We start from the raw sequence: 22,576 nt of genomic DNA, 5'->3' as shown, positions 1-22,576 counted from the left end.
AGCGCCTTCACGACATGGCGGCAGCAACAATACTACAGCGAGAATAAAAGTTTCGCCTTCTTTCTTTGCGTGAACATCGTGACGAGATGTGGGGGCGTGTTAGAACGAGCCGTTTTAGGTAGGCGTGGTTGACTTAAATTTTATAAAGAATATCTCTTTGGATTTGAGACTTTAGTCTTTGCAACTTTACAGATCTTCTTTATGCACCAAGAGCTTGTAACACTTCAAAGAGAAAGGAAAAATTGAATACGCATGATATGACCCCTTTAAAGGATAATATCTTATAAATGGTTCTCGGAAGCAAAATAATATTTAGTTGCTTGGCTGAATCTGATACTTTTAAATTTCTTTTTTTTTTTTCTTGAAATTTGTGTCATCAAACGTAGTGTCAGTCTTTTCATGGCATGCCATTTTTAAGGGTTGTTTTTTGTTTTCTTTCAAGATTATCTGGTTTAAACCCAGGTTTTAAGAAGTTACTCTGAGCAAGAGTAGAAAATACCACTATTTTAGACAAGTTAAGCAAGGATTGTTTAAGCAGCTCTTTCAAAGTTGTTTATGAAGTACACTTTGGGTAGGGAGAATGTAGTGTGTGGCCATTGATAGTTGGGTGTTATCCTCCGTACCAGCAGCAGAAATGAAAGAGAATATCAAATGAGATTCAGCCTTTGCTGTAGCGGCACAAGGTTTAAGGGGGGATGTTAATTGGTCTGGTATAAATGATGCACACAATGCTGAAACATGAAAGTCAGTGAGAGAGCATACAATATTCAGGAGCTGCAGAAAGTGGTGTGTGTGTGTGTGTGTGTGTGTGTGTGTGTGTGTAATGAATGTATTAGTATGTTTAAGAGAACTTTGGATGCAGTGTAGAGAGGTAGAGAGAGACAGACACGAAGACAGAGAGATAAAGAGAGAATGATGAAAATGGGAATGCGTTTAGTAAATGGACTCGTGGTCAGGTTGTAATTTATAGTCTCACACAGTATCTGTACCTTTTGAATTCCGAAGAGAAATTTGGAGATTTCCATAGAATTTACACTCGTATCATTCATAGAATTATCATGTTCTTTAAACATTGAGGTAAAAAAAATGTTTTATCATTTATTTATTTTTTTATCAACATGATATTAAAATTGCTCCAGTTTCTTAATGCATGTGCATGTTATTCCAAAGAGAGAAAAAATGCTTGCCTTTGTAATATTCCAATACCTGGTTCCATTCTGCTCTGTAATGCCCACTTTTCAAGATTGAGTCCGTTTCTAATGGATAAAATCTAGCTCTGCCTATGTTTTTCTCAGAAATGTCAGGTTACAGAAGTACAATGGGAACACTGTTTCATGTTGATTTTGAAGTTGTTGAGGCTGCAAATTAGGGGATTTGGGGATTTTGACCCACCTAAACAAGGCTTGAACCCTTGAATGTGTCTCAACAGGGGTTTCAAGTAGTTCAGATGCCACAAAAGTTGATAAAACAAAAACACTTTTATCACTTTATTATAGATTATAGTTTATTTTTAGATTATAGATCACAAATGTTTCACAAAATCTTTAGTCTTTGTTTAGAAAAATCTTTAACATTGGCCTGAAATGGAAATGAACCATATCTATTTTCTAAATGCAGATTATTGATGAATGATTCAACGATTTATCCATGTACTGTATTTGATTCATTTTTTTTTTCCTTCTAATTTTTACCTTTCTACATTTTTTTATTTTCGATAATTTGTTCTATTCGGACATACAATACAATATGAAAGAAAAGATATGTCGCTTCTGTTACATCGTGACTTTAAGATAGTTTACATCTTCAAAATCAGCACTGAGAGCATGCGGATTCAAAACTGCAGAGACAGCAAATTAGCTTTTTTTTTTTTTCATGATATCATCTCATACTTGCCTCAGAGGCTCTGTACTTTTACTGTACATCTTCACATAACTGAGTTCTCAGCCAGGCGCTCAGCTGTGATCTGTCGCGTTTTATTAGCTGTAATTGCGGTTAGCGTTGGTTGGTTGTGTCCACCGTGTATTTCCTGATGTGCATTCAGAAGGTCAGCATCGTGGAAAGGAAATTACATGCTCTAGAGTTCTGTCACTAACACACCGTGCTTCAGTTGCTGGATGAGTTTGGACACACAGACTCTCTCACACACACACCAGCCAGAATTTGCACATGAACACACAACGAACAGGAAAGTCACTCTTTAGCATCTCTCACAATCAAAACAACACCTTGCATGTATGTTACACACACACACACACACACATACACACACACACACATACACATGTAGCTGCTGTATATGTGGAATCAACCCCCTGAGCTCCTCTAATGAATGAGGTTGTGCTACACTTGTTGTTAATTGCTCATGAACGAATGAAGACATTGATTTGACGCTCAACTGAAATCACGTAGCCTGTCTAACCTATTATTGCTATGTTTCAAGTGGATATTTTCGCTGCAGCTCTTCTATAAGAGTTTCTTTGCAGCATTATATTTCTTTCAGCTTGACCTTTTCAGTATAAGCTATAATTGCCATTTCAAAAAGATTTATTTTGATGATTGATCGTACACGTGTGTCTGGCACCTGCCTGTGATGAGTGATCATTTGTCTTTCAGCTTTACCAGATGTCAAGGAAGTTTCTTTAACATAGCAATACACATATATGGGTGTTTCTTTAACTATACTTTAAAAACAAACAAACAAACAAAACACACACACACGCAGTTTGTCCACTAACAATGTTCTGCAGTGGATATACGTATATCACAGGAAAATGTATGTCAGTTTAGATATTCTTTGTCTGAACCTACAAATTTCAAGTTATGTATTTTATTTACCTTCTGTGGTGGAAATCACTTTTTAATTTTAATAAAATAGCTAATTCATTTGTCTTGCTAAGGATATTTTTAATAGCTAGCATTTTATGTATCCTACATCAAATGATAGTCTTTTATATTTTATTTGCACAATTTTACAAAATCACAGCATGACTGGATATGACAAGCAATAAAATATTCTAGATCTTAATTTTTCTTTACATATCATTTCATATTTCATATCAAGTATGCTTAACTAACACTGTTGTCTTCTTGGTAACCAAGGACAGTTGACAGCAGTAATTACAATCCTAATTTGTGTAAATATTTATATTTTTACAGATTTACAAATCACAATATTTATTAAAATATTTATACACTTATATAAATCATTCATTGTTATAACTCAGTTTATTAAGTAATTTAGATATATAGTTTATTTAAATTTGTCAATTATTAACAAAGTTTGAGTTTTAACTATTAATGTTATTTTTTAAAGAATATAGTAATATATTTATGATTTTCATGTTTTAGAATGAAAAGATTGTTAACAAAATTATATTAAGATTGATTTTATATTTATTATGAATATAAAATATAGTTTTATATTCATAATAAATATAAAATTAATCTTAATATAATTTTGTTAACATAATCTTTTCATAGCTTAAAGCAAATACCGTTTTTTTTTTTTACAAAAAAGGTATTTTTCAAAAGGCATACTTTTCAAAGGATAAATGAAAGTTTCCAAGATCGTTTTAATGTGACCTTTGTAAGTTCAAATCTTTCAGTTTCAATAAAAATGTGGTGACATAAAAGTGCCTGTCATTAAGGAATCACCCATATACTAGCTAAATATTTTATGGAGAGTGTTGTGAATATTTTGAAAATGTTACAGCAGAGAGGAAGAACGTGGAAATAGGAAGAACAGAAAAAAAGCCACCGCGTGAAGACTAGTGCAATGAGAGAAGCTTCAGTGTTCCTTTAGGGACTGTGATTTAGACAGTGAGAGACAGAGGGGGTGAAAGAGTGGGAGAGCGAGGCTGATTTTGACAGTGTGAGGCAGATTGCAAAAGATAGAGTGAGAACGGCTTGAATGAGGAGCGGGAAATGATTTTAGACACCGAGAGACAAACTGGGAGAGAGTGAGAAAAGGAGAGAGAGATGAATGAGAAGAGTGAGGTGCACTGAGACGGTGAGAGACAAAGTGATAGAGAGCGAGTTGAATGAGAAAGCAGGGGGTAGACTGAGCGAGTGGGAGACAGAATGGTACGGCTGGTGTAAAAGCTTCTCTCCGCTCAGACAGATCCTCTTCACACCGTCTGCAGTGTGGGCCCTGGAGGGGAGACGTAGCACAACTCTCACTCTCTGTGACGGCAGTATGTAAAGACAGATTTAGCAGGGGAGGCTGCACAGGAAGTTCACATCTGAGACCAGTCTTAAGACACAAGAGCCTAGTTTTGGACCTGGTACATGTAGATCCTCAAGTGGGGAGAAATTGGTAACAATGTTCTCTCTAATTTTTATTCTAATTTTGAACTTGGAATCACTTTCGGCAACATAAACGGTATAATGGGGTCCAAAAGTCTGAGACCAGTTTGAAAGTGTAGAATTTAAAACTTTAAATAAACAAAGGTTTACATTTTGTAAAAACATAAACAATTTGATATATTAAAATGTTTTAAAAGAAACGTTATGATACAATGAATGAGAAAGATTTCAGATTATTATACAAAAAATATCATTTGTGATTAAAAATGTTTGAAATTAGAAAAATGTTACATGTTCTCAGATTTTTGGACTTGCAAACACTATTTTGTCAAAAAACACAGCTGCATTGGAATGCTTTTTGTAACCAGATGTTGTAGTTACAACATCTACCAGTCTGGCTAACTGGACTTTGCTAACCAACTGAATTGTGAGCACTTGAAAACACTCCACTCAGACATCATAAGTCAAGTTTAGAACTGACCTGGAGTCAGTCTCACTCCTCACAGTGGGAATCAGAGGGTCCTCAGCTCACGTCCACATGCACAGTACAAGCTTGTGCATGTGTCTTAATCAAGTGGAAAAAATAAAATACTAAAGACGTCATGGGCTATTTGAGATCGCGTGAGAGCATGATTAACATACTTTACGCCTCATAGACTCTGGATCAGTGTGTGGGTAATAGAGCAATTGTGATTATATAAGCAGAGAATTACTGCATCTTCTTTGTGGATCCTCTGTGATTGTTTGTTTACACACTTTTTCTTACACACAGAATTGTCTATACACTATATATATATAAATAAAATAAATGTATGCATTTAGCAGACGCTTTTTTCCAAAGCGACTTACAGTGCATTCAGGCTATACATTTTTTACCACACACACACACACACACACACACACACACACACACACAGTGTATTATTAATTTCCTCCACTTTTACTTTTAGACTACCTTACTGTTTTTAAAAACACTAATAGTATTAAAACACTTAAAAAGCTTAAGGAAATCGTCACATAAAAAAATATATTTTTTTCAGAATTCACATTATAATTAATAAATTTAATGTAATGCATAAAGTCATAAATTATGGATAAATTCACTTGTAGCATTGCAAAAAAAAGATATAAATAAATAAATAAATAAATAAATATGTATCTGGACAGGATGGTTTTCATTATTGTGATAAAAGTAAAAAAAAAATAAATAATAAAAATAAAAATAAAAATGAAGTAAATAAATAAATAAATAAATAAATATATATATATATATATATATATATATATACATACACTGTATATAAACAATTGATTTTTAACATTTTAGAAAATATTTTATAGATTTATACAGTATTTTGTATTAGTATTACAAAGAAATCACAAGTAGCACATTAAGCATACAATTTTGAAGTAGAGAAACTGAAATCGTATTGTCTTGTAAAACATACTGCAGTAATCTTTGTTTCATTTACAACTTTGAAAAAATTACAGTGTAGCTAATCCTATTGTTTGTGGATTTCCTGTTTTCTTATCCACAACTGCAGTGAAATCAATGTCTTTTCTAATGTTTATGGAAAGACGCAATTGTAAATCAGAGTCATGTTTAGTCTTAAAAGATTAAGTCTTAAAAGCATTTTATTCAAATAAGATCAATTAAATGAATCATTGTAATTCAAACCTGGTTTTTCTTTTTTAAGTGGAGAATAGAAAGAAACAAGCTTTTCTCTTTTATACTAGAACACAGTCAGAACAGCCGTGACATGCTGTCATGGGGATCAGACAATGAATGTGTGCATATTTCAGCCAGCTTTGCCACTGCTGTTGTTTGAATGTATTAATAATAATTATCCATTCCTGTGACAGCAGATATCTGTGAATGTGAGAGAGAAGACTAGTTTGAACACTGTTTTTGTTTTGCTCTCCACTGGAAACATACTTGGGGAAAATTTTTTTAAAAAGATGTGGTATTTATTAAAGATGTCTTTCACATGACCACAGATGGTCTTAAAGGGATAGTTCACCCAAAAATTAAAATTGTTATTACTCAACCTCATATTGTTCCAAACATGTTTTTTTTTTTGTCTTCTGCTAACACAAAAGTATGTATGTATGTATGTATTTATTTATGAATGAATGAAATGTATTGTATGGCCAAACTCTATTCAAAATATTTTATTTTGTGTTCTGTAGAAAAAAAGAAACTCAGTACAGATTGCAGATACACAAATATAGATCTGGAAAAACATGAAAGTGACAGAATTGAAATGACAAAATTAAAATGTTTAGGTGAACTATCCCTTTAAGAGACATTGGCCTTGTTATTGTATGACTATTAATATCTGTGTCTGTTGACCTGATCCAGAATCAGGACAGATTAGCATTTACATTACAAATCCAATATGGTCACATGCAGTTTTGATCCAAAATGTGTCTGCAATCAGATCACAGTGCATCCTGGGTGCATTTACTGTGATCAATTGCTATCCGATTATGATGCAATCACCAATAACACATAATACCGGGTGTAAAGGGAGTCATAGCATCCCACTGCAATCAGCACCGTGTCATCCTAGTGGATCACCAGTGAGTTTACGATCATTTTGTCACAGAGAGGATGATGCCGGACCCCGACAGAGAGACTGAGAGAACGGCGGGAAGCGAGAACTAGTGAAGGAGCTGTGTGGGAATAATCCACTCCCACATATCAGTGTGAAGAGCCTCTGTGCATCTGGATGGGTGTGCATGTGTAATTGGTTTTCTGCTACAGAGACGAGCGTTAGCATGTTCCGCCAGGCAGGTTGCAGCCAACTGCGTCACGCCTGACTCTCTGGAGTCAATGGCCTCAGGAATCATAAACACACACACGTGGCGGCTGGGCACCAATTAACATCTTTTTTTTCCCCTTGTATGCCGTCTTTACCTCTCTGTTATGTCTCTCTCCACTTTTGTTTTGCCAATACTCTGCAATCCACACATATGCAAAGGCAGGGCGTTCTGCTCTTGGGAAAGAGTAGGATTATGTACATTACCGTTCAAAAGTTTGAGGTCGGTTAGATTTTCTCTTACGCTTACCAAGGCTGCTGTTATTTGATCAAAAGTACAGTAAAAACAGTAATAGTGTTAAATATTATTATGATTTAAAATAACTGTTATCTATTTTAATACATTTAGAAATGTCATTTATTCCTGTGATGGCAAAGTTGAATATTCAGCAGCCATTATGCCATTCTTCAGGGTCACATGATCCTTCAGGAATCATTCTAATATGCTGATTTGGTGCTCAATGAACACTTCTTATTGTTATCGAAAAATGTTGAAACCAGTTCTGCTACTTAATATTTTTGTACTTGTAGTATTTTTGTAAACCATAAAACATTTTTTCAGGATTTTTGATGAAAAGAAAGTTCAAAAGAACAGAAATTTATTTGAAATATAAATATTTTGTAACATTGCAAATGTCTTTACTGTCAGTTTTGATCAGTTTAATGTATCCTTGCTGAATAAAAGTATTAATTAAAAAAAAAGATATATATCTCACGGACCCCAAACTTTTTAAGAGTACTGTATATACATAAAAAAAATTATTTGGAAAAAAGGGAACAAAGGGGATATTGAGGCCTAGCAGACTGTTTTGACTTTGACCACACTTAAGCATCCACCTAGCAACGGCCTAGTAACTGCATAGCAACGCATAAAAAACACCCATAGCTTTTGGCCGACCACATATCGGTGAGTTTTGCACAATAACCACTCTTTTCTTTAATAAATGTAAAAGTCTATTTACTGCCTTTTGACAGACCAACACAAGAGACATTAAGCTGGACTCATGAATTAGACTAAATAGAGAGAGTGAGTAGTGAAAGGAGAGAAGAGAGGCCATCTGTTCCAGTTTGTGCAGAACGGCGTGGAGTGGAACACAGCAGGATCATGTCCTCAAAACACAGAGAATATTAGAGAGGCAAAAAGAGTCCAAATGTGAAAACAAACCTTAACTGACCTGTAGTGTTGACGTCCACAGAATCTGTCCATTCTAACAAGTGCTTAACATCAAACCTCCATAATACAATAAATACCACGTCTCTTTCTTTCTTCTTTCTGCCCTCCATTAATTATCTCCTTGTCCCTCTCTACTTTATTGTCTTATTCTCTTTTATTAAAAACATTTTGAGGTACTTCAGAACTCACACAAATGGAAGTGTCCCTCACACAAGGGCCAATCGCCCTCTTTCAGTTCATTTCAGAGTGTTTTTAATGTAGTAAGTAATGGAATATTATTAGTGGCCTATTAGTGGAAAATCAAAAATGCCTTGCTTTTTTTTTTTTGTCTGTTTTTTTTTTGTGGTTTTACTTGAAAGTCACACCATTTATGAAATTTCATAAACATGGGTACATATGATCTGGTCCATTTATGGAATTTATGTCACATGTTTACTTGTTTACCCAGTATTTTTGTTTGCAATATATTTTTTGCTCATGAACCACTACCTAAAAATTTCCACTAGGAAACTTCCTCAAGAATTAATTTTGTGCCACACAGGAAGCTGCAGTGGCCACCAAGGCTACATTCGGAAATGGTTATGCTTAGAGTCCATTGGGGTGCCATATGGTTAGCTTAGCAGCATGATAACTGTAGAATCTGTTGGAAACAATTGTAATTTTAATCACCTGCATGGACTGCTATTTGTGTTGCTGCCTATGCAGAGTGGCCCAAATCATTCACTTCTGAGGTTTTAGTTTGGATAAAAGGTTTTGACACTGACTTAAAAGGTAATTTGCCCTAGCTGGGAATTTTTTTTGTTTGTTTTTTTTGCCCTAGCTTTTCAAAATTTTGGCATCACTATTTCTATTCACTCTTAAAAACAAAGGTTCCAAAAGGGTTCCATGGATGTTTAAGGTTCTTCATGGAACCATAGTAAAGTGAAGTAAAGCCAGTAAAGAATCTTTGCTTCTAATGGGGCTTTCACACTAGCAATTTTGGAGTGCACCCAGGTTCGTCTGACATTAGAGTTTGTTTCATTTGGATAATGAGAATGCTGTTTTCTGAACTTGGGTGCACACCCGCGAACTGTACCTGAGTCCGCCTGAAAAGCGTGACTGAATTTATATCTCATTTCTGCTTGGAAAGCTTGACTCCCGCGTTCTTTTGAACCTTCTCATTCCAGTCCTGACAAATAGACACATGTGCTGTTCTGTTCTTAAATTTAAATTTCATTTTATTAGTCTACAGCAAGCGTTCATGCTCCCAATGTTATTTAATGGCACTGTCAACACTGCACTCCAACAGCTGACAAAAGAGCTGCAGAGAAATTCAAGGCAATGTAATTTCCTCATCCATTTGACACAAAACGATTATATATAATTAAACCGTATATATAAAATGATTTCATTTTGTGTCATATTTGTGATTTTTTCTGAAAATTTTGTTTTGAAAAATAGCTATTCGTTATGTTCGTATATTCGTTATGAAGAAAAGCCTATTTGTTATGAAGTTGATTTAAATATTCTTCAAAACAAATTTTAAGAAAAATGTAAAAGTTAAGAATATTTTGAATTAGCCTGTAACCTATAGATAGGCCTAGTCCTATAGGGTAATTTAAAAAAAAATCTTTATTTTTATTAGACTGCAGATCGAAATAAAATAATTCTTGATAATTTCTTTAAAATGGGAGAAATCACTGATATAATTTAGGCTATTTTACTTTCTTCAACTGCAGAAAAAAACCCAAATAAATAGTCTAAAACCATTTAACTTGCAATGTTAATTTATGAAATAAAAGAAAGACAAGAAACAAATATCAACAAGATGTGTTATCAAGAAAAAATATTTGACAAAATTACAAAATGAATGCTGAATAATGTTTGACAGTAAGCGCCAAGGTTATTATAGTTTTGAATTTTTAAATTCGTTTTATTTTAATATCGTTTTCAAATTTGCTATACAATTCAGTTTAGTTTTTATTAGTTTCATTAATATTGTTGTTAGTTTTAGTTTAGTTTTTATTTTGTGAACGCATTTTTATTTAGATTTTATATAGTTTAGTTTCAGTTTTAGTTTCAGTCTTAATTAAAGTTTAGCAGAATTAACAGATAATTTCCAGAGAGCAAGCCAAAGAAAGACTTCGGCATAAAAGGCAATAAGGCATAATTTAGCCTTAGTGATGCAAACGTCTAGCGACACAAAATTAACGCATACCGAGATTGATTTAAATGGTAAAAGTATACAAATATACGCATGTAGCCTAATTTGGTTATGACGGTTAGATGTCTTTTTTCTTTTTTAACAATCATAATATATTGTAACTGTTGTGTCTTGCTCACTTTTCCGTGAACAACTGCACATAAATCATAACGGGGACTAATGAAATTCAATAATAATGGCAATCGCATTTAACAGTTACATGAGAAAATAAATAATCTTGCTTACCTGATGTAATAGATTTAATGCGGGTGCGGTTCGGGTCGCGACTCGCGGTCTTTATGTCAAACAGTTCTGGTCTGGTACAGAATTAAATTAGTGCTGCTGTTGGATAATGGGTCGAGTGTTCTGTTAAGTACTGCTGGTGCACGTTTACCAAACAGGACCCGTGCAGGACTCTGCTTTAAACTGCTTTGCGTCTCTCCGTCAGATAACCTCACGTGCGCGATGCGTCATTTACATTTACATTTCCCTAAACCGCCGGCGCCACACAGCTCATATATTTTTCCGCCAAGGGGTGAGAACTTAATGATTACTAAAACGATTATTTATTTTTGATAATTATTATTTTATTTCAGTTAGTTTTTCAATAACTGTTGTTAGTTTCGTTTCGTTTTAGTTGTTGAATTATTTTTTTCATCAATCGTTTTCGTTTTAGTTTTCATTTACGAAAATAACCTTGGTAAGCGCATCTCCACTGCATAGTCACATATGCAATCGCTGGCGTCAGTCGCAAATATTAAACATGTTTAAAAAAATCTTTGTGAAAATGACTGCCAATGACTGGTTCTCGAATTCTAAGATTATAATCTTTATTTAGACACCACACACTATGCAAGTTTTTCTACCGACTGCAAACAGCGACTGAGCCCAACTGGAACAGACCTGGTCCAACTGAGCACGATCAGTCGTCAAGACCAAACTGCATTCATAATCAGCTAGACAGACAGTCATGTAGTGTGTTCTCAGCTTAAGACTGTTGTTGAACTCTGCAATGTAGCCAGCAAGGTTTTGGAAAAAAAGCTTAAAAAGAACATAGAAGTTAACCAAAATAGGCTTTTCTAATCAGGGGTCTTGATATTGTAATGTTGGAGTGGATTTTGTTCTAATCAATCATTTTCTCACTTTTCTCCTCTAGCTGGAACAGAAGCAGGTGACGCCACCGTTCAAACCTCAGATCACAGACAACTACGGTTTAGACAACTTTGACACGCAGTTCACCAACGAACCCGTGCAGCTAACACCAGACGACGAGTAAGTATTGAAAAATGTTATGCTTAGCCGAAGGGCATTTCATTACCACAAATGATCAGTAAAGACCTCTGACAGAAGAATCACTCCACCTGTTTTCCAATGACCTGTCCAGTTGCTAAAAACTGCTAATACGACCGGACTCGTGTTTGGTCAAATGTGTCCAGATTTGAATTATGAAAAGACAAACTGGCATCTCCTTACACACCGTAACATCTTCCAAATGTTTAAATGAAAATTAAAGTCAGTCGTCACTTCTGCGGAATCCATCTTGAGAGCGATTATGTAATAATTTAACAACTTCAAAGTTACATGACTGCACCAGCAGAAGATTTAGCTGTTTAATGACGGGGGTTTCCACTCAGTTTGATTCTGCTGGTTAGGATGGTGAGGTTTATATGTCTAAGATTCCCCTTCAGAAGAGAGAGCGAGATGAAGTGAAATGGTTTACCCATCTGGAGGCTATCGTCAAGAGGTGATGTCGTCATATGGAAACATCCCCTCTGGAGTTTCTGATTGCTTTACAGTATGAGGTGCACAGAAAAGGGCCACATTGAAAGGGAGGACAAAGAATAGCTCTTAAACGGCAAAAACCTGATGCCGAGAGGCATTTAAAACCAGAGATTCACGTGGAAACTGGCTTTAATCAGTATGAAGTGAGTTTCTAGGGGGGCTTTTATGCTTTCAAGTCTTTTCTTCAGTCGCTCATTCATAAACTCGGTCCTTTTGAATACTGCGGTGATTAAAACAAGTGCTAAAATAAGAGAAAGGCTAGTCAGCTCAGTGCAAAAAATGTGCATTTATTTGATGGTGGAGGATTGTAGGTTACCTCATGGCATGTCTGAGTACATTTGAGTCAGTTGTTGAGGCCTCACCCCATTATTCTCAAGAGATTCTTCAGACATTCCTGTCGTTCTGCATGGAGGACAATCACGCCGGGCTTTAAGATGTATTGTTCTGTAGAGGTGTATTTCTCTCGAGAGGGACTCCAGTCTTCACAATGACTTTTATATCTGGCTGAATTTTTTATTCTGATTTAATCCATAGAGACAGGCAGTCCTTAAGCTTCTAAAAGGGATTCCTGGTTTCAATTTACATTGAATGGAGCTCCAAAAATGCAGCCCTGAAAGAGGGCGGCATCTTTGATTAACAATGTGATTTTGTACCATGACTGAAATGCATCCTGTTATCGCCAAAATCTGAGGTCTGTGCATTTAAAACGTACAATGATTAGTAGGGTTATGCAAAAGTTAGAAGAATTAGATCCCTTTCAATTCGTGAGTGTGAGTTGAATTGCCCACAACACGGGAAGTTCAATCGGAATTGGAAAGACAGATTGAATTGGAGATGTCCATCCATCCATCCATCATTCTATCATTCCATCTATCTATCCATCCATCCATCATTCTATCATTGCATCTATCCATCCATCGTTCTATCATTCCATCTGTCCATCCATCATTTTATCATTCCATACATTTATCCATCCATCCATTAATCTATCCATCCGTTCCATTCATCCATCTGAATTTCAATTCATTTTAATTCTTCCTTAGATTCAAATTAAAATTTGATGCAATTCTCAATCTCATCCTGTTTACTACCTCAATTCGAATCAGGCAATCAGTTCCGAATGAGGTCATCCAGTATCTTGAAGTGATCTGATATTTTAACTCTCCATGAGAAGCCCAAGATGCACTTCATTGAACTTACAAACATTAACTGTTGAGTATACAATCATTAATGTAAGGTAAACCTGTCACTCATAATTACCAGAACGCAAGTGGGCCGCAGTCAGATGAACTGACAGACAGTAATCTATAGAGCCACGGCGGGTTTTTAGTTCAATACGAGATTTTCCAAGCAGGCTTCAAAGGAACGCAGCAGCCAGACACTTCAAAAGCAGAGCGAGCTCTGGAAAAGCCTGACGTCCCACACGGTGGAGGAGGGGGAGGAAGTGATGGAAGCCTTTTTTTTTTTTTGATGGATCTGGCAGATGAAAAAAGATTTAGTCTTTTGGATTAAAGGAATGTGTCTCAGAGCGAAGCGGAAAAGGATGAACTGGAATCCATTGCGACTAGAGACACGATTCCCTTTTACATGCTCACACAAACGGCTTATAAAGGAACTTGGATACCCAGTGCATTATTATCTAGCTACCAACATTTACACAAAGTACACTACCGTTCAACAGTTTGAGGTCAGTAAGGTCATTCAAAAACATTTTTAATGTCACAAAATATTTCTGTTTCAAATAATGCTATTGTTTTTAACTGTAAATTTCTTCTAAGACTCCTGAAAAAATGTTCCGCAAAAATATAAAAAAAGCACAAATATTTTCAACATTGATAATAATACAAAATGTTTTTTAAACATCAAATCAGCATATCAGAATAATTTCTGCAGAATCATGTGACACTGCAGACTGGGGTAATGGCTGCTGAAAATGTAGCTTCGCCATCTCAGGAATAAATTACATTTTAAAATATATTCAAATAAAAAGGTTACGTTAAATTGTAGTACTATATTCTATTTTTAATAAATCTTACCGACCCCAACATTTTCCTAGTGTGCATTTTTAATTGCCCCTAATAAGTGTTTTATCTACACATACCTTTAATTTAAAGTCATTTCCTTTCATAAAGCCAAATGTTCGCATTACTTGTCACAATAATCGTATGTTTTTAAACAGGTTGTGTGAAAGGAAATGTTGGTAGTGTTAGACATGTTATGGAGTTCGAAAAGTTTTGAAAATGAAAAAATAGTACCAAAGCTTGCTTGCTTGCTTTCTTTCAAACAAGTTCCACCTTGAAATTCTTTTCTAAAGAAACATTTGTGCAGTAAAGAGGCTTGTTTATTTTGGTCAGTGCCCAGAATGTCCGTCTTTCTGTGTTTCTTCCTCTGTGGCATCACACATTTCCCCCCTGCACTCCCTTTGAAACCTGAGCCAGATATTACGGCATAGAGGTGTCGTTCATGTTATTTTAGGTTTCACTCTTGCTGGGGGCATTTCGACCCCACACACACCCACATACAGTCAAGTGGCCCTCTGGGGACTTTATTCAATCAGACACAGAACACACAAACACAATTCGGCACTGATCCCGGATCTGGTGAAATATCAGTTCTTACAGTGCTTGTTATAGAGGAGAATTGTCCTCCACGGACCGTGTTTGACAGTATGTGATAAACGAGTTTTGAATCGGTTCAGCATTACGCCATAGAAGAGGTGGAGCATTATAGCAGTGCGCTATCCTCAACAGGCTGATAAAATAGATCAATGGATTCCTGAGGTTCTGAAGAGCAAGAGGTCTGATTTCAGCAAGAATTTTACTATCTCTTTAGACATGTAAAGGATCACTGCCAGTGTAAAAAAAATAGCCAAGAGAAGAAAGACACCACTGAATTTCTCAATTGTACTCTATAGTGAAATTCTGTCTGCCCACTGCTGTAGTTAGAGCCCCCTTTGTTATTATCCAGCCCCTTGACGCAGATGAGGAATGGTTGTTGTTGTTTCTGGTGGGCCCTCTGCATTTACAGATTTGCTCAAAAGTTTACATATTCCCTTGCAGAATCAAAAAAAAAAAAAAATTCAGCTCTTCCTTGAAGAAGTAACATACCAGATATTTTCATACATTTATTGTTCAAAAGTTTGGAGACAGTAAGATTTGTTTAATGTTTTTGTTCACCAACGCTGCATGTATTTAATAAAAAAATACAGTAAAACAGTAATATTGTGAAATATTATTAAAGTTTAAAATAACTGTTTTCTATTTTAATACATTTTAGCCATTACTTCAGTCTTCATTGTCACATGATCCTTCAGAAATCATTCTAATATGCTGATTTAGTGCTCAAGAAACATTTCTTATTATCAATGTTGAAAACAGTTGTGCTGCTTAATATTTTTGTGGAAACCGTGATGCCTTTTTTTCAAGATTCTTTGATTCTATTTTGAAACGGAAATATGTTGTAACATTATAAATATCTTTACTGTCACTTTAAAATCTCTCTGGGACAGACCCCAAACTTTCAAATGTTATCATATATTTCCCAAGAAAATACATAATGTGCATTTTTAATTTTGTGGGAAAATGTCGACCAAGTACTAAATAAAAAGAAATGTTAAAAATCACAGCTGTATTTAATCACACTGGAAATAGGTCAAATTGAGCACATATTCAGGATGCTCTCCTTGACCATGTTTGAAACTTTGTATTGTTAGCTGTTCTTGTGTTATTGCCTCCTTAGGTTAAATGTCTATATTCCTCATTTAGATAAAAGTGTCAGCTAAATGAATAAATATACATGTAAAAGATGTGATGCCACCAGCAATGCTTATTAGCACCTAACGGAAAATCAATTCATCAAACTACCTTCTCTTTTCCCTTAATTTGTGCTTTAAGCCACAGTGTGGGACATGTACAGTTGAATTGTAGCTCTTCCATGAATAATGTTGGTTTTTCTCCTCAGGGATGTGATAAAGAGAATAGACCAGTCTGAGTTTGAGGGATTCGAGTACATTAATCCTCTGCTGCTCTCCACTGAAGAAACCGTATGAGGGAAGAACAATACTGCTGATGTTTCTCTGCCTGCGGCTCCACAAGACTACTACAGCTGAGTTTAGCTCAGAATATGTGTTCACAGAGAAGAACTTCTCCTTAAAACTGTGTTAAAGACAAAAAGCAACACTAAGACTTCACGTTTCGGACCGTCCTTGAGTTATCTTGGGGTTACACTGGGAGAAGAAACGACTGGAGAAACTTCAGAAAACAAACTCACAACTATTCCACAAATTTCAGCTGTTGATTGTCTTCCTGCTTCCCAGCATCCTCTTTAATTTTCACGCCCATGTGTCCGCGTGCACTGTTAACTGGGACTCAAGTTAGTTCCTTCAATGTGTGCCTGCGTCCATCAGAGACTACATTTCCCATCAGCCCTTGCTAAATATGACAGTTCTAACTTAATGTGCACTTTTGTTAGATTTTTTTTATTTTTTTTTAATTTTCTTTAATCTTGTATGAGGCTCGTCCTGAAGCGAAACAAGAATGTATAATGTTTAAAGGTCAAAAAAAAATTGTTGTATTATAGTGTAGGTAGCCAATCTAAGAATTTATGATGCCTTCTATGATGCAAAGTGGCACATTTTAATTCATGATCATGATGGATTCATCCACAGTGGGTAGCTGTGCTTCAAGCCACAAGCTTTTAACCTCCCATGTTGGTTTTACAGAGTAAATGGGAGATAAAATGTGTTTTTTGAAGAAGTGCCTCAAAGATCCAAAATTCACCATGCGCCAAACTGCTCTGAACTCCACGTTAGATTGGAGTTGGTTTTTCAATGCACCATCCAATGAGAAAGTGGGCTGCAGGTGTTATTATTATATATATTTTTTTTACATAACATAAACACACTGATCCAAATGTTGAAAACAAAACACGAAGATTAGACACTGAATGATCACAAAGCCCAAATACATCTGACCAGCAGTAATATTACCAACCTCGGCTCATTAGAAAAAAACGTTCCTCTATCCATATTTTTGCAAAACTCCAAAAATGTATATATATTTTACTGCAGTTTCCTGCTGAAATGAACACTACTGGCAGAAAAAGGCGAAGAACTTTTACTTCTTTTTACACAAATTATTACGGGGCATGATTTGTAATACATTTTGATATTTGCATCGCACGACCAACCCCATATATATGGTTTTTCCCAGCTAGTAAACATGCTCGGTAGCTCACCCAGTACAGCGCTGCACTTGCGATGCTAAGCACTCGGGCATGAGTCCCGCAAAACCCAAGTTAGGATAAAAGACCTCAAAGACTTGTAGAAGCAACTTACTGGACATTTCACACTGAAAGTGTCTTAAAACATTAAAAAAAAAACAATGTAATATCATTTTGCATAAATGTCACCACAGGCACGTTTTTTTGCCCCCTAATGAGTCTGGGTTTAATATTACAGTAGAGTTCATTATAGCTACACACTATATTACTCAAATGGCTGCTCCTCACTCTGATAAGAGGGTTTTGTGTTGTACTCATGTGATCTGTCAATAACATGCTGTTGAGATGTTGTGGAGCATGAGAGAACACAAACAAGGGGTTTGTACATCATGTCGCTGGTGTTATGTGGTGGTAAAATTGTGCAACAGTGATGTGACTGAATCTCAGATGACCTAAACACATGGTGGAACTGTCTTTGCAGTCGCAATCAAATGCTCAAATTCAACCCATTGCAACACTCAATATCAAACACAGTAAGGACAGAATGCTAATCTTTTATCATTCGGTGACGGGCTGTGTTCGGAATGGAGTTCTAGCGTACTACAGTAGTAGTATATACTGTACTCTGTCTACTATTTTTATTAATAGTAGGTGAAATGATAGTCAATATTCCACGATAAACACTTTTCAGACATTAGTAAGCTGCACTGTCACGTTACCTTGTGATGTTGCATATAAGCAACTAATAATGACTTGTATTTTAAAATCAATTTTGTGTAAAAATGCTGTGATTGTTCACAGTTAGGCAAACAAATGAGCCAAAAAAGAGATGGAAATGGAAGGTCAAGTTGTGCGTATTGCATTATGGGATATGTTATTCTGCACTGTGTGTGTCTTGGCAAATGTAGTAGGTCATCTGGGTATCCCATGCATACTGTGCACAGTATATACATACTGCAGAGATCGTGAGAGTAGCATGTTAGTATGCTATTCCAAACATAGCCGTACACTCAACTAAACCATCATGTCTATTTAAATTCCAGGCCACACAAAAAAGCTCTTAAAAATTAACTTCAAAATTTCCCTTTAAAGAATAAAAACAGCCAATCACAGGCTAGCTTGACTGATTAATCCCTCACAGTGATAAGGTATTGTGTTATTAAGCAACTAGATATGTTTTCTATCTTCCATTGCATTTAATCTCCCTAAGTTTTTTTTTTTTTTTTTTCCCCTCTCTTCCTGGAGAGTGAAGACGACACTCTTAGATGTGAACGCTTTGATGAAATCAGACCTGTATGAAGAATTGCTGCCATGTTAATAGGATTAATTAGCTGCTTTTGTGTCAGACAGTAGCGAGATTAGCAGACGGGCTAAGAACAAAGAATGGCCTGGGAGATAACAAGCGTGACAAACGTAACGATAACGAGGCAGAGAGCAAAGCCAGATCTCCCCACCGTGTTTTCAGCTCTCTAATGAAAAGCTGGTGCGAAAACAGGCACAAAATTTTGATGAACTCCACTATTTATGAATGACATATGGATTGTTTGTAATGGGAACTTTAGTTGAATGCAAACTGCCAACAAGTGGCATTCCAGTATAGTTTGGCAGGGCCATTGCTTGTACAAATTTTCAGGTTTTTAACAGTCTACATGACATTATTTAGCTCAAAATTTGCTTCATTTTCATTCCTGTAAACCAATTATTCTTTTTACAAACTGTCAGAAAAACAGGTACTGTGGTATATTACAAAGGACCAAGTAATAAATCATCTTCATCCGACCAACAATTAATTTTCCACCAGCTTGAGCTAATGTACAGAATCCACATGAAACGGTGTCAGATTTATTATTGTCCTTTGTTGGGGTTTTATTAATGTTTATATTTTAACTGGAATAAGTTTGGCATAATTGTAAATATCTGTAACTTAACCCTTAAAATTTTCACACACAAAAAAAGAAATCAATCTGTTTCGGCATCATTATAAGAGATAACTAAATCCAGTGTCCCAACTGCTAGTCTCAAACTTAAAGCCCAAGACTGCGATAAAATTCCTGTCCCATTTTAAGCAAGAAATTTCCATTATTTTTTCAACTTGCCAAATACAAAATCTGTCGCAAGCTGTTTTCTGCTTTTCCTTATGTTGAGTCCAAAGCAAATGACGCTCTTATCAATGTGCTACAGGGGAATACTTTTATATTTGAAGTGTTTGTTTTATAAATTATTGTAAATGAAAGCTCTAGTAGAGTTCCTGTGGGCTGAAGGTGGGAGAGAGAGATGTGAACATGTCTTTGGTTTTACGAAGTTAAGTCTTAAGCATCTTAGATAACAACTGTAAATCAGTAAATGTTCATTGTAATGACTTCACATTTCCTGTCTCATGATTTCTGGGTGTGGAAAAAAAGAAAAAGAAAAACACTGGTCTGTGAGAGAGCATGTCCAACACTGTCTTTATTGCACAATGCATATTTATCAATCATATTTAATAAGAAATACTTAAAGGAATAGTTCATCCAAAAATGAAAATGTGCTGAAACTGTACTTAACTTCAGGCCATCTAAGATGTAGATGAGTTTGTTTCTTCATCTCAACAGGTTTGGAGAAATGTAGCATTACATCACTTGCTCACCAATGGAGTGAATGGGTGCCATCAGGATGAGAGTCCAAACAGCTGATAAAAACATCATAATAATCCACAAGTAATGTGAGTAATCCATAAATTGTGTGTTTGTAATAAACAAATCCATAATTAAGAAGTTTTTAATTTAAAACCATTGCTTCTGGCTAAAATACGAGTCATCTATGAATAATTTTGCTTTCTTTAGTCAAAAAGTCATCTCGTCTGAATCAGGAGAGAAATATGCACAGATCAAACACTGTTTACAAGTAAAAAAAAAAAAGTCCAAAGCAGTTCTAAATAAATATGTCAGTGGGGTTTTGATGTGAGAGGACAACAGGGGATGGACTTTTTCACCGGAGGAAGTGTTATTGTGGATTATGGACTGGTATTTTGGCCAGAAGCGATGGTTTAAAGTTAAAACACTGTAATAATGGTTTTGTTCCTTACAAAAACACAGCTCTTCACTTTACAAGATATTAATTGATGGACTGGAGTTGTGTGGCTTACATGTGGTTTATTGTAATGTTTTTATCAGCTGTTTGGCCTCTCATTCTGACGGCACCCATTCACTGCAGAGGATCCATTGGTGAGAAAGAGATGTAATGCGAAATTTCTCCAAATCTGTTCCGATGAAGAAAAAAACTTATCTACATCTTGGATGGCCTGAGGGTGAGTAAAATTTCAGCAAATCTTCCTTTTTGGGTAAACTATTCCTTTAACAGGCTTTCTGGATACAGTAATCAAAATGCTAAAGTAATACTTTGCAAGCACATGCAACGTAACACAGGTACCTAAAATAATATAACAGAATTTCCTTATCATCACCAAATAATATCTTCATGAATCTCTGATAAACATTGCGCAAGATGACCATCGCAATCCATTTGGGTGAACCTGAAAAAACAAAAACGAACACATTCATGATTTTAACAATAGCGAACAGCACAAAAACACACACATAATCCAACACACAATAACTGAAGATAAATCAGTGCTGTAAACCCAAACACAAGGGTGCTACAGCAAGACCGTTTCTCTCTTGCACGAGTAGTTTTGGAAACAAAATAAGATTTTTGAGTCATGATAATTGATCCCTCACTGTCTCTCAAAAAACAAGTTGGGAATAATGGATGTTGATGTAAGTTTTGGACTGTAGAGAAGCTGTTTACAATGTTGCTGATCCCCTGATATCACTCAAAAAGAAACACTTCAATAATTTATGCTTCTCCAATTAGATTTTCTCTTGGTATCCAACAATTCTTACCATGTATTGGCTAAAAACATCAGTTACAATTCATGCACTTTTTTCCTAAGATTGAAAATGTTTTCACTCAGTGCTAATGAATAGTTGATTGCTTTTTTATAGTATTTTGTAGAAGCAGATACAGCAGACTACAAATGAATAACTCCATTTATAGTAATTTACTTATGTGTGCAGAAAAAAATAAACCACTGAGGAATAGTTTGTGGTAGTAAGCTGTCGGCTAACAAGCACACACAAACTGTGAGGTCACCAGGTCTCAAATTTGACATTCCTGTGACAATTTACAGTACGATTCCAAAAGACAGACCCCCCCCCCAACGCCACTCATTTCCAGTTGCATTCATTTGTTTGTATTCCCTTTCCCTTCAAGACTCCTTCCTTTCTGCTCTAATCCCTTTTCCAACCCAGACGGCTTGATGCTTCCCAGCAGCAAACCTCAAAACCATTCTGCGAATCTATGCGTGCCAACCCACCCTGATCCCCTCCATCAAGATTTCCATCTCCTCATCACCAGTCTTGCCCTCGACTCATATCGACACCCTCGGAAACTCGCTCTCTATATCTGCCCCTTTCTCTATCTGTCCTACCCTAGACAAGAGTGTTCATTGTGTCTCTCTCACGGGGCCGCCTGTGTTCTGCTGTGCTCTGCAGTCTGGCCAATGTACACACGGCGGGCAGAGAGCGGGCAGCGGCGCACGCCAGCCCTGCACTCACAACAAAGTGCTGCCTTGTTCTGCGAGGTTCAGTGCTGCCCACCACGCCGAAGGAGTGCTGCTCTCAGACCTCACAAGAATCTGGTGACTTTTTGACCCGTTCTAATGAATAACTGTCTTTCTTAGTGTTTCCCTTCCTACTCTCTTTAAGTACACTCACAGTCTGCCGTGTTTCAACATAGTGTTTCCTCTTTCTGAGAAGTGCTCCAAAGTTCACGGGCAGAAAAGTTCATAAACAGCCTTTTTGGAGAGTTGGCATTGGTTAAAGATGACAGCAAAGTCAAAATGACACCTATAAAAGCCTGTAAAGCACTGGTATATGAATACACAGGATATATAACAGTTCCATTGACTTTTATAATACAACATCAAGATTCTCAATTAAAAAGTATATGAATCTACAAGGAAAATTCAAAAACACTTTACAATCAAGTTCAATTTGTTTTCATAAGTATTAAGTATGCATTCACTGTCATGAACTGACAATACATATATAT

General features: G+C 35.9%; 2 protein-coding genes across 2 annotated transcripts in view; one reads left to right on the top strand and one right to left on the bottom strand.

Annotated features, from left to right (window-relative positions):
- Positions 1-19,844, top strand: part of LOC107700421 (protein kinase C zeta type-like) — a 126,507-nt gene extending 106,663 nt beyond the window's left edge. Inside the window, exons 16-17 of the mRNA XM_016502059.1 lie at positions 11,640-11,755; positions 16,226-19,844. Of these exons, the coding sequence (XP_016357545.1) occupies positions 11,640-11,755; positions 16,226-16,313 (204 nt within the window). The 3' untranslated portion in view covers positions 16,314-19,844. The remainder of the gene's footprint in view (positions 1-11,639; positions 11,756-16,225) is intronic.
- Positions 19,845-20,797: 953 nt separating this feature from the next.
- LOC107700411 (fibroin heavy chain-like) overlaps positions 20,798-22,576 on the bottom strand; it is a 7,304-nt gene continuing 5,525 nt past the window's right edge. The window contains exon 4 of the mRNA XM_016502053.1: positions 20,798-20,996. Within this exon, the coding sequence (XP_016357539.1) occupies positions 20,924-20,996 (73 nt within the window). The 3' untranslated portion in view covers positions 20,798-20,923. The remainder of the gene's footprint in view (positions 20,997-22,576) is intronic.

Source organism: Sinocyclocheilus anshuiensis, unplaced genomic scaffold, assembly GCF_001515605.1.
Source record: "Sinocyclocheilus anshuiensis isolate Anshui unplaced genomic scaffold, SAMN03320099.WGS_v1.1 scaffold477, whole genome shotgun sequence".
In the NCBI taxonomy this organism is placed as follows: Eukaryota; Metazoa; Chordata; class Actinopteri; order Cypriniformes; family Cyprinidae; genus Sinocyclocheilus; species Sinocyclocheilus anshuiensis.
This window is presented reverse-complemented; position numbering and strand designations above follow the sequence as displayed.